This window comes from Pungitius pungitius, chromosome 9 (assembly GCF_949316345.1).
Source record: "Pungitius pungitius chromosome 9, fPunPun2.1, whole genome shotgun sequence".
NCBI classification, from domain to species: Eukaryota; Metazoa; Chordata; class Actinopteri; order Perciformes; family Gasterosteidae; genus Pungitius; species Pungitius pungitius.
The window spans coordinates 2,135,325-2,150,821 of NC_084908.1; the positions used below are offsets into that span (position 1 = coordinate 2,135,325).

Genomic DNA, 15,497 nt, shown 5'->3' on the forward strand with positions numbered 1-15,497 from the left:
ACACCTGTTAGACATCACCAATTAAGGTGGTGTGGCCAAACAGGCAGGGGGGGGGGGAGAGCTCTACCCATCACATTTGGTTTAGCTCAGCTGTCTCCGTTTAGCTAACTGTTAGCGGGCTAAAGCCGCGGAACTCCAGAGACCGACGTGCGTGGAGATGAAGAACCGTTCAACAGCTAGGGGCTTGTCGGCCAGCAGAGATGTTCATGGGGACCTGGCTGCTCCGTTTTCTGGTGACGAAAGTCGGCGTAACGAGACACGCGCCATTCAACCAGTTCACACGCAACGACTCGAGAAGACGGCGTTAAACCGCCTCGGCCACCGTACGTTCGTTCCTAAACGCGCGAGAACACGTGACAGGTGGAGGCTTTTGATGGAACTGCACAGAGCAGGTGAAGGATGTGGCGGCTCAGAGCAGGTGGAGGAAAACCCGGAGGACAGACGCAAGAAACCAAAAAATAAAGGGGACAGAAAGAAAAGACTGTTCAATTAACACTGGGGGTCCAGTTGAGATTGTCTGGTTCATGATCCAGCCCAAAAAATAATGTATTGCACCGATTGTAGTACGTTAAAGGTTCTCTTTTGTTAGGACAAGCAATTTCACAGTGGAACAATAAAGGACCATGATGTTCCCGTTGGTCATGTCAAAAGCATCGCGAGTAAACAAAGACAACAGAGTGTTGCGTTTAGGTCCCTGGTCCTCAAGAAGTAGGCGGAGATTTACACCCTTGCTAATTTGTTAAATATCCTTCCAAATAAATGCTTTGCTACTTGTTAAAAGCCAAATCCTTTTATGTAATGATTTTTCACATGCAATTTATATTAGCTCACACAAACACTTCATCCATTTGTTCCTGGCCACTCTGTCAAATTTTAGAACCCATTGTGGCCCGCGGGGCAAAAGGTTCCCCCCCCCCCCTGCATTTTCATCAAAGAGACTAAGAATAAGACAAAAACAGCTGCCAAAGTGATCACTGCAGTGGACCATCCCTCTCACCCAGGTCACAGGGAACTGTGGCAGCTGTGCAGCTCATTCAGTCATCGGCTCATTCAAAGTGCTTCACATGCTCATTTGTGCCCACTGCCATCAGACTGTATCACACAGCCGATGCTGACACCCCCTCACAAAAACACTGTAATACCCACATACTTATATATATATATATTTATTGTTTTAATGTTTTGTTTCATACTGGGATAGGTTACATTCTTCCAAGACCTTAAACAAGTAACAAAACATAATGCGTTTTTGTGTAGCACTACTGATATTTGCATGGGGAAATAAAATTAGGCTTCATGTAAAATTACAATTCATACATGTACAATACTGAGTATTTCATATACTGCCATGGAATCTATGAATGTGAAACAGCCAAAGGGAATTCATCCACTACTCATCTTATTATTCACAACTGTGCTTTTATTACAGTGACATGTTTGTGTGAATGATTTCTATGAAACTGGTGGGTTTGGATACATTACATTTGTCTTTATCTGACGTTTTTATCCAAAGCGACTTATATTGCATTAAAACCCATGCATTACATTTTTGCCTGGGGAGCAATTAGGGGTGTCTTGCTCAAGGACACTTTGACATGGCACAACCTTGTGGCTCCCAGCGCACCACACTACTCGATGTGCCACCATCACCCCATTGGATGCAAAGTTAGAGAGCCAAAGCCTTTTCACAGATCCAGAAGTTTCTGACAATACATGGTACATCATTCCAGTTATATTGTTTTTCATAGAACCTAATTTCTCCACAGTCCTCATTGTTACCTTCATAGCTGTTGGGCTCCCCAGTTACCCAGTACCTGAAATGAAACAGATAAAACATTATATGTAGAAAATACCACCAAAGAAACCACTAAACAGTCGAAAGCTGCAGCAACCTTTCTTTTAGTTCAGTCCCATCGACCCATTTCCATCTCCCTTCTGTCGCTACGTCCGTCAGTCCAATCCAGGTGCGTTTTTGGAATTGTCTTGCAAAGTCCTTGATTACAGTAAAAAAAACATTAGTAAACATAACTGAACCAATTTCTGCCACATTCCATCTCGGGGTCCATTGATCTGATGTCACACAGATTTCCCTTCACACACCTGCTCTTCTTTGCTGTTGATGATCAGCAGGTCGGCACCTCTTTGCAGACAGAACTGTCTGCTGACTTGCCAGGACTCTTCAGAAGAAGAAATGTAATAGAAACTGTGGTAAAAATACACCCATCCCTGTTTGCGGTAGTGATCTGTTGAGGATAACCAAAAGATAAAAACATTTTAGCCAGAGCAAAGTGGTTATAGAAAACCTTTTCATAGTGTTGCTGTATTTTTTTCTTTCAATATCGTAAAGGTTTCAGTTCCATCTTCATACTCACCAAAGTTACTCAGCTTCCCTTTTAAATCTTCTTCCTTTTCAGTCAAATTCTTGATAATTGCCTCCAAATCTGGCTTACTCACAGTGGAATAATCTAAAGGTGCACAAAGAATCACGTTGGTCACCGTATTAACTCCTAGGTAACAATATATGTATATATATTATTATTGATATGGATATTAGTTATAGTGACATTCCAAATTATTGTTCACATTTGATTCATGCAGTTACTATAAATGATCAGTAAATCATCGTACTCACATTCACTCACACAAACCTATAACGGCCGTCTCTCTGATGAACAAATAATCAGGCACACTGCACCTCCATTTGCACTTTCTACCTCAACTTAACTTAAACAACATATACAACAACAGTGATGTTCTCATAAACATGGATATACTTAGTAAAAAACTGTATGTAAAAAAAAACGCCAGTGTATGCGTAAGCATTCACAGCCAAAAAAACTGATTCTGATAAGAAAAACGTGCAACGTACATTCATATCCGCTTTAGGAGAGATATAGAAATGAAAGATTATAGGTAATTTTTTAAGGAAGTCCATCATTGAGGAAGTGCGTAATTTGAGGATGTTTTTAGATCAACTAATGTAAAAACAAAGGACATAGACAGCAAATACATTTAAATTCAAACAGTTCATTTTCCTAAACACAAATAAAGCTCAATTTACACTAGATTACAAACACACTAAACGTTCCATACATTCTCTGACAAAAACATGTGAGTGGAGTTCAGTAGTACTTTGTGATTCAAAAGTAGAAAGCCATCACTCACAAAGAGAAAGACGTAATCCAATGTTTGCTGCAGCCTGTAGCATACAAAGTAGTCCAACGCTTACACCAACCAGTCTGTAGAGTTTTTCACCTTTGTGCCAAAATCAGAAAGAGACATGCAACATTATTATCAGGCCTAATGTTTATTTCACATGTTGCACTGTGTCTGGATTCAAATCCATGGCAAATTTGTAGTTTGTTTTGTTTGTCCCATAATTAATAATTATTATTTTTCAGGCAGTACTCTCACCCAAATCTGTCTAAAACAATAAAATACAAAAACTCTGCACCCTACAGAAAATATGATGCTTTCAGACAACATTAAAGTTACTTACTCTTGGATGAAGCGCTCAAAGCCATCTCAGTCTTCTCAAACTTCTAAATATTTAACAAAGGAGTGTAGCAAGTGGACAGATCATAATGCTGCTCCTTCTTCTTCCGGGGGAACAAGAGTCTGATTGCAACAGCAAACTCGTCACAGTTTATCTCTTGTCATCTCTTCTACATCTGACTGTGGGACAGTGAATGCTCGGCTGCGGCATGTGGTGTTCACCATGTCCGGCTCAAGAAGGTTTTCTTGTACATAAATGACTCCTTGTCGGCAGCATCGATAGCGCTCCTACAGGAAGTGATGTCATAACGGATCTTGAAGGACTGATAATGCTCCTTCGTCAATGATATTTCTGCAGAACAAACCATAGACAAATCGTATATTTCACTTTGCAAAGGGGAAGCTGAGTCACACAAGCGTAGGCAGGTTCCTGTGTCCGGGGTGCAGAGTTCACATGTAGTGATATGTGGGGTGCAGAGTTCACATGTAGTGATATGTTGTAAAACACCCTGTGTCCGGGGTGCAGAGTTCACATGTAGTGATATGTGGGGTGCAGAGTTCACATGTAGTGATATGTTGTAAAACACCCTGTGTCCGGGGTGCAGAGTTCACATGTAGTGATATGTGGGGTGCAGAGTTCACATGTAGTGATATGTTGTACAACACCCTGTGTCAGGGGTGCAGGGTTCCTATGTAGTGATATGTTGTAAAAGACCCTGTGTCCGGGGTGCAGAGTTCACATGTAGTGATATGTTGTAAAAGACCCTGTGTCCGGGGTGCAGAGTTCACATGCACGCACTATGTGTACAACACCCAAAAATTCAATACGGTGTACAAACTATATACACATATTTATGTGTGTGTGTTTCTTTTAATGTAAATTGTAGACCTAGATGTTATTTTAAAACCAGATTTAAAATGTGGTCGTTTTTTGTCCTTTGTCTCGGCATCCTTACAATCACTAAGGCACTTGTCCATGTTTTCGGTACATTTACTTCAAGTTTGCGTTTCAGTTAAGTGGTCACAGAAACATAACTAGTATAATCTGGTAAAGGGACAACAAATCTAGAGTCAAAAGTCTCTGATGACCAGGGGGATTTAGGAGGAACAAGCACAGAGCCACAATCACAACTTCCAGTTTTTGTGGTCTTCCCCTTTTGGCGACATCACTTGCATCCTCGTTCAGAAAACCGACAAAACTATTGTATTGAGATTCAAAACAATCTCTGGCAGAAATCGTTAAGTTATATAAGTAGGAGCATGTCGGGGGACCTGTATGCTCAGCCCGGCATCGTCAACCAGGTTCACCGTGATCAGGACGATAAGGAGACCAGAGTGAACATCTACGTCAGCGCTGAAAGCCTGAGAGTGTACGACAACCCGTGGGTGGAGGTCACGTCCCCAAATACACCACTTGCAGAGGCTCAGCACCAAGGTATGGAAATAACAACCATGACCAACAACTTTCTGTGTGTTTATCTGTGTGTGTGAACAGATTGTATTCACTTTTTTTTAATGTTTCAATCAAAATTCAGTGTTTAGTTTCAGTGTGGTTTGGTTGGGTTTGGCCTGTAGTGATTTTATCTTGATCATGCAGGGGAGCTCAAATGACATTTTCCTTTAAAAAAAATTAATTACAGCTTTTCGTTTTGTAGAGCTAAAAATGTTTGATTTGTTTTTGTCAGCCGTCGTTGAAAACGTCGAGAAGAGGAATCACATCAGAACTGATTCAGTGTTTCTCGGTCTGCTGTGTCTTCTCCTCCTGGCTGTGATTATTTGTCTCGGGGTCCAAAGTGAGTTTTTCCTCATTCTGTTTGAATGTTAGTAACAGAAACGTTAAATGAATATACACTTCACATGGTGCTGAACGTATAACAACTTACTGGGAGTGTTCCGTTGCTGTCTCCCCTCGCTACAATAGTGAATAAAGACCAAACCAACTGGAGAAAAGACAGAGACCAGTTTGCTGCGAATATCAGCAATCTCAGGAAAATAAATGCCAAGTTAACAGCCGATAACGCTGATAAAATGGCACTCCTGACTACTGGAGAAAGTTTTGAAGTAAGTAAAAATGTTGTTTATTCACAGCAGTCCATTACAATATGAGGTTATTTGTTACATGACGATTCTAATAGTGGTCACAGCAAAACAATTGTTGTGTGGTGGTATTTCAGAGAGCAAATAACCAAAACTATGGAGCCAAATCCAGGTCAAATGTTTTGTTCATTTGAAAAACAAATGTGAACCTGATAGTTTAAGTTTTGGTCACATTAAAAAATGCAACAATGTATTAAAAAAAATAATAAGTGCACAAAAAGTATTTTCAGATTGAATATATTTTTGACTCATTTATACTTTTTTTTGTTAGTAGTAGCTACTAACTAATAAAAAGTTATTGAAGGCCTGCTAATCAGTGTCTCCCTTTGAAACACAGAACCCCAGCCCCCGGAAATGTAAAAATCTGGAGGATTCCTGATGTGGAAAAGAACTGGAATTGATAAAAGAGAAGTACGTGTTTGAATTGTTGTTGACATCTTTCATTTAGCTGGGTCACGTCAGAGCGGACATCCTGGATGCAAAGGGGGGGCTCGGTTTTTGTGACTCTAGACAGTAAAAGGTTTGTGATGCCTGGAAATGCAACTTTTAAAACATAATTTCGGAACATAGAGAAAAACACACTCATTCCCACACAAGGCCAAAATGTTGCTCAATTATAAGGCTGTTTTTTAAGCTTAAGTCGTTAAAAGAACCCATTAATGAAATCATCAATTCTCCACCACTGTGAATACAACACTTTCCTGTCCTGGATACATGTTTCTCTGTCAGATGTACATGAGGTAAAATGTGTGTTACATATTAAAAATCAAATAGCATTAATGATTGATTGACTACAAATGTGTTTCCTCAACGTATGTGTCATCAATTTGGTAAAGGTGCTTTTTTTGTGGTAAAATAATCAAGTACCAAATTAATCGTTAGACTGCTCATTTGTAAAACAATTAAGATGACAAAATGTCTTTGTCTTTTTACTTGTGTATGCTTTTTGGTTCTCTCTGCAGGAATCAACATGTCATTTACATGCACCAAATGAAGACTGTGGTAACTGAACACAACCAGTTTTCACATACTGTCACTGTTCTACTTGTGATGCATTGTTGCATTTCTCTCTTTTATATATAAATATATATATAGTGTAATAAATGTTTTCCTGATCATCTAACTGGACTATGTTGTCCTGATGTTGCTTTTTTAATCTTCATTTCAGCACTTAGATCGAGCAGAGGGGTGCACTAAAGCACTTGCAAGAGTAAAATGTTTTACCTTGTGAGTAGTAAACTACTGTAAAACAATATCACAGTAATTCACCTGTATTTATTCAAAGTCCTTAATTAACTGTATAATATAAAATTAACAATTTGTATGCTGTAGAAAAACACAGTAACCAAATAGTCACAGTCATTAAAAATGTGAGAAACACAGTTACCCAAAAATTACTATAAAATGTCAGAACAACAAGTATTGAACTGTGTATTTATTTATTTAACATATGATGGTATTTCTTTACAAATATCACAATATACACCACATTATGCAAGTAGGTTAGTTTAAATGGTAAAACTCTTAACTGAAACCACATTGAATAAATACGATTGAAAAAGGGAAACTTTATGTGCATGGACTGCAAAGAGTTCATCTTAAGTTACATGTTCGTAAGGAGGAGAATTCATTCGCTGCACCCATTCTGTGACTGGTTTCAATGGATAGGATGGTCGTACTGGAGTGGAAATAACAAGTTACCCTGCACGGCTTGCGTACTAAATTGAGTTACGGGATTTGTGCTGGTTCCATTTTTTTTCGTGCCACATTTTTTAACAAACAACGAGTGGGACACCATTGAAGGACTGGATCTGGAAGCCCAGGTACTCTCAGACCAGTGACGATGACCAGTCTAGATTATTAGTACAGTATAATATCAAAGTATTGGAGCACAAAATTGAGGGGGGAAAACTAGTCACATTGGAGACTCGCACATTCATGCACATCAAGGATATTGGCAGGACTCTGCTTGACATGACCGTGTATTTCTAGGACCATCAGATACTGTTAGACGGTCATTTCTGTGAGGGCCACCAGGTCATTTGGCCAGCTCTTAAGCCTTGAACATATAAGACTAACAGACTTTCAAATGAAATGCAGGTCTCAAAACGGGCCAAATATCAACATCCATTTTCATTTGTATTAGGTCCCTTGTCAGGATGAACACAGACTCCAGCAAATGTGGTGCCAAATTCAAAAAGGGCCGGGAAACGCAGAGGTTCATGAAACGCATATCATCCAATGAGGGACTTCTCCATGTTCAACCTGCTAAAAGATTAGACGCAGGTGAGGCTTGTATAATGATGTGGCCTTTAACTTAAGGAGTTAACTGTTTGGTTATTTATACACAAAGAGGTTCTTATCTGTCTTTTATTTGTATTTTTTTTTTTTTTTTATGTTAATGTTCATGTTAAATGTGATATTAGCCTCTACAATAATGTTCATGTTAAATTTGATATTAGCTTCTAAAAAATTGTTTTTGTTAGACTTGCCTTTGCAACTGGTCTCTTTCTTTACTCAGGTTGCTGTTACTGGTCTGTAACTGGTCTCTTTTGTTTGTCAGGTTGCTGTTACTGGTCTTTAACAAGGCCATCTCCATTTCCCTCTCCGAGTTGCCTTTGGTGCCTGTGTATGACATGAACAAACTAATACGAAACCAGAACTCTCATCTCAGGGCTTCATCATCATTCTGACAAAATACTCACAATGGCAAACCGAAGCTATGAGTCCAATCAGAAGGAAGCAACTCAGGAGACTAAGAAACACTGCAGCAGCTCTGAAGGAACTCTTCTTCACATCTTCAACGCCTGAAAACTCCATGCAACGTTTGTTGGGTTAAATAAAGAAAATAGTTCACAGAAGTTGTGGGATGTGGAGTTGTTGTGTTGTTGTGTGTATGTAAGTTACTTATTGAAATGCAACGATGCAAAAGTGATACGTGGAAGCCCAGAAGCTGCATATTTTCTGGTTGTACAAGTGGACATAATTAATATTCAGGCAAATTTGATCAAATGTTTTCAAAGATGTGTATGGGTTTTCTTCATGCAGCATTAATTCAACCCTTTGTTGCTTGACTCATTCCCCATGGTTTGTATTCCTTTGAGATTATTTTACTCTATGTTTTATGTGTGTGTGTGTAAAAGAACAAAATTAGATGTAATACAGTATGTTTATTACCTGAGAATGCAGATCCTCTTCTGTTTGGCACGAGAGTATTGATCAACACATTTTCATAAGTGTTTTCAGAGATGTCTCCATCCCTCTGGCTGGGATGTCGTGATAGTCCCTCTACATTCACATAGATATTCAGACCTTCATCCATGATGTGCAGTTGTTCTGATGGGGCAGGTTGGTCCTGCACAGCATGCTTTTGAAATGTGTCTGAGTTCTAAATTGTGCAGAGAGTCTTCTAAAGGAGGCAGTGCTCTTGGTGATGTGTTTCTCACATCAGCAGGAAACTGATGGTGGTGGGACCTACTTTTCCCGTTTGGCCTACTAGTTGCAGTTGCACGATGGTACTTTCCATTTTAGTTTGGTTTGTAAATATCCATCTGTCAATAAATCCGTCTGTCTGTATGCCAACTAAAGGATACATAGGTGTATCCAGCTGCAGCGCTGACTTCATTGATTAATTACTCATTTTAATGTTTAATGTTAAATAATCTTTTGCTTTTCCACACAACCAGGTAAAGTAAACACAAATAACTCTGTTGATTTGATTTTTTTAGGATTGTTCTTCTCCACTTGCTTTATGCCATGCAATTATCTCCCTCGTATTAAAAGACAGGGGGTTAATTATAAGACATGAATACATTGGTTTATTAATTAATCAACCCATTGGATATTCTGGTGGTGTCCAACATACATCAAGCTCAACTGTTATTGACCCCACAAGTACATTGGAAAGACTCAGGTTGTTCCTTGCATTGTTTAACTTGCACACAAATACGCCACTGTGATGATTCAGTAAAATACAGCACCACCATTAAACAACGCTGTGAGCTGGCTAACAGGTTTTTTTTTAGACATAAGGGAATACAGCGGCCGAAATAAGTATTGAACATGTCACACTGTGTCATTTCACATTGTTACACATACCTTTATTTCTGAACTTCTTTGTTTTGGTTTCTTTGCATGTATGTATTACTTGGGTTGTTACCAACATCTGGTGAAAACTTCGTGTCAGTAGCTCCTTTGGAAATATTTTTACTGAGAAAAATGGTGACGGGTTCAATACTTATTTCACCCGCTGTATGTTGAGACAAGAAGACAAGGTTGGTTGACAATGGTCAAATCATTGGAGTGCTGCTTTTCATTTGCAGTTTAGTCACTATGTAGCGTCAAGACAGTGCAACAAATGTGTCAGGTACAATTCCTACCTCTTATATAAATCTTTATATTGATTTTGCAACATACTCCAGACAGAAAAGGAGAACATGGCTACCTCAAAAGGGTGAGTATGAACAGGATATTACATTCAGTTGTGTATCACTTGGAGGTAGGTAACTATGACAAATTGCCACTGGATACAGGTATAGCAAATATGACAAACAAACAAACAAACACACACACACACATATCGCTCTGATGAAATGTGAGTTGTGGACTGGATGCGATGTAGACAGAAGATCCCCAAAACATTTTCCTACCTCTTAATTCATTACATTATCTCTCCATTAAAAGCCACGGCACAGTCAAATGTTTGTTTATTCAGATAAGGGGATTTTTGTCAAGCACTGAGTTATTAAGCTATCATCTTTTCACAGATCCAGTGGTTTTCACGAACACAATTTCTATCATTCCAGCGGAATCTTGTTTCTGCACAGCTTTCGTTTCCTCGAAAATTATTTGGCTCCCCAGTAGACCAGTAGCTGAAACGAAAGACAAAGAATAGTTTATTGCAATCCAAGAAGCATCTGATAGAAGGTTTGCCATTGGAATAAAGTGTGAACCTTGTCTCCAGTGGAGTGCCATCCACCCATATCCAAGAGTCATTGGTATTTCCAGTCGTCAGTCCAATCCATATGACTTCCAACCGAAACTTTCTCGTGAAATCCTGTTTTTAACAACAGATAATCAGATAAAAATGGAGACAATTTAAATCCACCTCACTACAGTAGGATCACATTCATTAAAAGTGTTGAGGAGCTGTGTCTTATTTTTGTCTCTCTTATTCTCAAAATCATTCGCACATTAATACCTGCTCATTTTTGCTGTTGATGATCACCAGGTCTGCACCTCTTTGCAGACAGTCATTCCTGCTCTCTTGCCAGGATTTCTTCTCGGAAGAAGAAATGTAATAGAAACTGGGACGTACATACACCCAGCCGTCTTGGAAATAGCGATCTGTCATGAATAACAACAAAGACAACCGTAGAAATGAACCTTATAGAAATGACTGCTACTGACACTAGTTGCTACTGGTATTTCTATCTATATATAGATAGAAATTCTTGCTGCGAAGCTTTATACTTTACACTTTTTCAGGAACAAGCCAGAAAAGCAAAAAGACTGATGCATGCCCCTGGTGTATATAACCCTGGTATATACTTACTATACGTGGCTAAACCAGGAATCAAACCCAGGTCTACAGATTCCTAAGCATCAAGCCAACCTTTACAACAGAGGACTTGTTGTGAATCAATGATCAAAACCTAAAATAAGTTTGATTGCCCCAAATTCAGTCAAGGCAAGATTGCTCTCCATGAGCCTTTTCATATGTGGCATGACAAGCTCTTTACCCAGTTCCTTAATGAATAGAACCAAGCATTGTTAGCCCTCCTTGCCGAGAAGGGTTGCAATGACCAAAAAAAAAAATCAAGGTACACACTTGACACCTTGGGAACGAATTGATCACAACAGGTGCTGGGGCAGGTTAGGTGAACTACCAAGCAAAATTCAAATGTGGAAGCATTAAAATCATCAAGTGACTAACGTCTTTAACTTTATTGTGGGAGCCAAGTTTAGTAAAGAATGGCGTATATTTAGTATCTCAAAAGCAACTTTGTTTCTTATATCAGTTCCTTGGAGTCATAACATTTTACATTTTGAAGAAAATCGTCAAAAACTGTCCAAAATGGACGCAAGATCACGCCCAGGTAGTTTTATGAAAACTCGTGATTTTAATAACTTTTGACCCCATGGCTGTCAGGATCAAGTTGCCTGATGGAAATTGCAAAAGACAAGCAAAATACAGACTCTCAGTCGGCTCAGGCCCTAATAAACACATTTGTCACCAAATACTGAAACCTCAGTATAACTGCGAAGTCCTATTTACAATAGTGGGTCATCATGTCAATCTGATTGGCACTGAAAATGAGTTGTGTCGTAATGCCCAGCTCGATCCGAAAGCTCGCATTGTCGGTATGACAAGTTTCATTCTCCTACTGACCAAAGGGAAGCAGTTCTCTCCTCAGCAAGTCAGTCTCCTCTGTGAGATTTGTGTGTCTCGCATCTATGACTGAAAAGAGGCAAAATATTATTTTAATAAACTTCATCAAACTTGTGTAATTGAAAATCAATGACTTGGAGGGAAACATAGAGCACAGACATGGAGATATAATGAGGCTTTGCAATGTTACCATTTATCAATTGATGTATTAATTGAATTGATCACGTCTTGTCGATGCAATGTTTGAACTACGGTGGCAGATTTCCTAGTGTTGAAGTCAACAGTTTAAAAAGACTCACAGAGAGCAAGACGCAGGGAAATGTTGAGAGCAGCTTGTAGGATACAAAGGAGTCCGAAGCTCACAGCGGCCACCTGATAGAGTTTCCTCCCTGTGTTAGGTATCAAACAGACATGCACACAACACAAGTGTCTTTTAGACTGTTTTACGGATAAAATGAGCTCTGTTGGCATTTTGGGAGGATTGTTTGTGAGTACAGGCCAATAAATCAATAAATCTTTATATACTTATATATATATATTATATATCAAAAGGCCTTCAGCATAGAATGTCTCAGTAAACTAACCCCACATAGAAGCCAACCAATAATATTTATATACATTTTTACATGAATGATTCTTCCTCTGTTCTTCCACAACAAAATGTTATTGAAATTCTGAATGATTTAAAGTGTGGTTCTTCTGTCTCACCAGACACTGCAGCAGTCCCTCCATCAGGCTGTTGGGCATCACTCTTTGGCTCAGGTAGATTCACATAGTTCCTGGTAATCCCAGAGTCCTTGTTGCGCACAAACCTGGCCATTTTTACAAGCTGACTGGGGAGGTGCTGGATGCATTTTTGAAACTAAGACACTGATGTGTAATCTACTTCTTCTTTTACTTTTTTATTTTTTTTACAAGTTTTGGTTCTTCCTTATTTTCCTTTCACTCAAACAGCTTCTTTTTTTTGACTGCTCCTCAAACCAAAATGAGCTGTTAAAGTTCAAAGCGGCCTCAATTTCTTTAAGTTTTCTCTCTGTCAAATTGTTTTTTGCAGACGCAGATTTGTTGTTTTATCCAGATTTACAAACATCTCTTTTAGTAATCAGACATTACTGCTGATACTTTATGAGCAGTCAGTTCAATTTGTTAATAATTGAATGTAATTAAATACAAACTACATCTGAGAAATTTTGAAGCCAAAACCTTTCATTCTTCAAATGTTCCCCAACAGGTCATACAAGAGAAATGAAGGATTTATAAGTCACATTCCAATGTAAAATCTGAAAACCAGGTGGAAGGACAGTCATGTGTACTCTAATAATTCATGTCCTCTATGTAGATGAGACCTCTGGGCCACTGTGAGGCATTTAGACGCAGAGTCACAACATTAGGTGCAATGTTGAAACACCAAATGTTGTCACAGGCAGAGCTTGAGGTGACAAATCCAAACTTTCAACATCGCTGCCCACCATGGAACCAAATCGGTTTCTTCACACAAAGCAGAAGTGTGGCGCAACAGAGCGAAATATCCCTTACAAAATATCAATCAAGCTGTTGTATACAATATGAAGCTGAAGCTCTATATCTCTATCGGTCTCAGTTATCGATCAGTTTAGAAACACATAGTGGCAACAACTGTTTAACCGTTTCATCTGACCTGATATTCTGTGGCTTTCTCGGGTAAACGCTTTCAGCTGCGGACAGATGTGCAAACAACCCATAACCAGGAAAATGCATGATTTCCTGCACGCGCCGTGCGTTCACACTTCTCTTTTCTAAGTTAAATGCACTCTCAGTTTTCTAGTTAGCTCAGAGAGATTTGATGAAAGTTAATTGCAATATATTGTATAAAATAATATAGTATCTGTCAAAATGTAATGATTTCCTAAAATTAGTTTAAGTGTGAGTCAGATGTTTTCTTTCAGCTGTCTGTTTCTTCCCCTTTTTGACTTCATCTGAATTTGTTGAATTGGGGAGAATATCAGGTCACTCTTGCCAAAGACAGGGACCAAAAGAGGGAAAACACATCAAAAACAAATCATTTTGAAAAATAAATGTAAAAGTGAAGTTTTTGTCTTTAACATTGATACATACAACAATGTATTTAAAATAAAAAATATGTGGACAAAAAGTCATTTTTGGTTGATGACAGTTTTGACTCTATTCTATACATTTTTTAATGTTTTTTGCATGATGCCCCGCCCCCTACGCCAGATAAGGGCAAAAAGTCTGTAAAAGTATTTTAAAAAACAATCCCATAGTGAAAAAAAGATTTGAATATAAAAACTTCTGAAATACTAAACATATAATAAAGCAAATGTGTAAAAATATATTTAAGTCACAAATGAAAACTCAAAGTCAAAACTACATATATTCAACCCAAAAATACTTGTCAATCTGTAGAAGGAGAAGTTAAAGTATGGCAGGAAACATAAATTTACCACATATTTATTAAGCAGCGATTTAAAATATGTCTTTCTTTAGCAGAAGAAGTTCCACATGCCTTCATATTTTTTTTATAAAACAAGATGCAATAATTATTTGTTGGAATAATTAAAATATCTTATCTTTAGGGAAAGATTTAGGTGAGTTGCCTATAATAATACTCATCACTCATCAGATTCAGTGTTTAAAGGGACGCACAGAACTAGATATTCGTATTCAAAACTTAAGCTTTAACTATTTCCTTGAGTCCTTGTTTTGTTGGTTTGAACGCTTGGTTTTGGTTATGAAGGCAACTTCTTCTGTTTTATGGTCACACTGGTCATAATTATAGCTGTTTTCCAATAACAGCTGTTCTTTTCTACGCAATCTTCATCTCTTAACTAATGTCCACTTGGCTCCAATTGGAATCGGAAGCTAAAACCCCAAAACAAAGTGAAATGTTATTTAAAAGAAGGCATACCAAAAAACAAGAGAGCAACTCAAAATCTGAGTGTTTCCTTAGAAAAGGTGATTTATCAAGATGGAAACAAATAGTTATCAACCTCTGTGGGGAAAACTTAAATAATGTTTTTTCTTAGTCACCGTAGGTCAAACAATATTACTTTAGAACACCATAGAGTATTCTACCTCTTCCACTCTGCTCCTATCTGCAAGTATTTTAATAAACCTCCTGTGATTTTTCATCCAGGGTCAACTAAGATTTTTCTAACAGCATCAAGATCTGAAGCTGTGTAAGTTGACTGAGGAGCTTTTAGACATCAAGCCAGTAGCACAGACACTATACTGATTCATTTCACGATTAACCTTTTTGAGATGCATCACATAGTTTTTAATGGGTGTCGAAAAAACCTTATTGTTCAAAAAAAGTTGATTTGTAAATGAAAGACAAATGAAAGAAGGCGTTATCAAGCGTATTAGTAAGGGGCCCGGCCTACAACAGATGAGTCAAGTCATTCGCCTTTTGGTCAACGGAGTCCCATTCAACCATTTCCATCTCTCCTTACCCGACTCCGCATTCCGCTGTGATACGGCCATCTTTGGTTGTAGATAATGCAATTTGCTGTAGAAA

At 38.4% G+C, this 15,497-nt stretch overlaps 2 protein-coding genes across 2 annotated transcripts; both read right to left on the bottom strand.

The window, feature by feature from the left end:
* Nucleotides 1-1,205: 1,205 nt before the first annotated feature.
* Nucleotides 1,206-3,621, bottom strand: LOC119217563 (CD209 antigen-like protein E). Its single transcript, XM_062564631.1, has 6 exons — nt 3,500-3,621; nt 3,166-3,255; nt 2,373-2,465; nt 2,101-2,243; nt 1,893-1,993; nt 1,206-1,814 (listed from the first exon to the last, which is right to left on the bottom strand). The coding sequence occupies exons 1-6, from the start codon at nt 3,522-3,524 to the stop codon at nt 1,667-1,669; spliced, it is 600 nt and encodes a 199-aa protein (XP_062420615.1). The 5' UTR covers nt 3,525-3,621; the 3' UTR covers nt 1,206-1,666.
* A 5,774-nt stretch (nt 3,622-9,395) lies between these two features.
* LOC119218478 (hepatic lectin-like) lies at nt 9,396-14,104 on the bottom strand. The gene is made up of 6 exons (XM_037472948.2): nt 12,692-14,104; nt 12,283-12,372; nt 11,984-12,052; nt 10,793-10,938; nt 10,545-10,648; nt 9,396-10,463 (listed from the first exon to the last, which is right to left on the bottom strand). Exons 1-6 carry the CDS (start codon nt 12,801-12,803, stop codon nt 10,337-10,339), a joined length of 648 nt encoding a protein of 215 aa, XP_037328845.2. The 5' UTR covers nt 12,804-14,104; the 3' UTR covers nt 9,396-10,336.
* Between the last annotated feature and the right edge of the window lie 1,393 nt (nt 14,105-15,497).

Bases quoted from the DNA above. Each gene is read 5' to 3' on its own strand.
- LOC119218478 (XM_037472948.2), bottom strand. From the start codon at position 12,803: ATGGCCAGGTTTGTGCGCAACAAGGACTCTGGGATTACCAGGAACTAT. The intron at 10,939-11,983 runs GTCAGTAGGAGA...TATTCATGACAG, and splicing joins GAGAGAACTGCTTCCCTTTG to ATCGCTATTTCCAAGACGGC. The intron at 10,464-10,544 runs GTTCACACTTTA...CTTTCGTTTCAG, and splicing joins GGCACTCCACTGGAGACAAG to CTACTGGTCTACTGGGGAGC.
- LOC119217563 (XM_062564631.1), bottom strand. From the start codon at position 3,524: ATGGCTTTGAGCGCTTCATCCAAGA. The intron at 2,244-2,372 runs GTGAGTATGAAG...TATCCTCAACAG, and splicing joins AGGGAAGCTGAGTAACTTTG to ATCACTACCGCAAACAGGGA. The intron at 1,994-2,100 runs GTGTGTGAAGGG...ACTGTAATCAAG, and splicing joins TCAACAGCAAAGAAGAGCAG to GACTTTGCAAGACAATTCCA.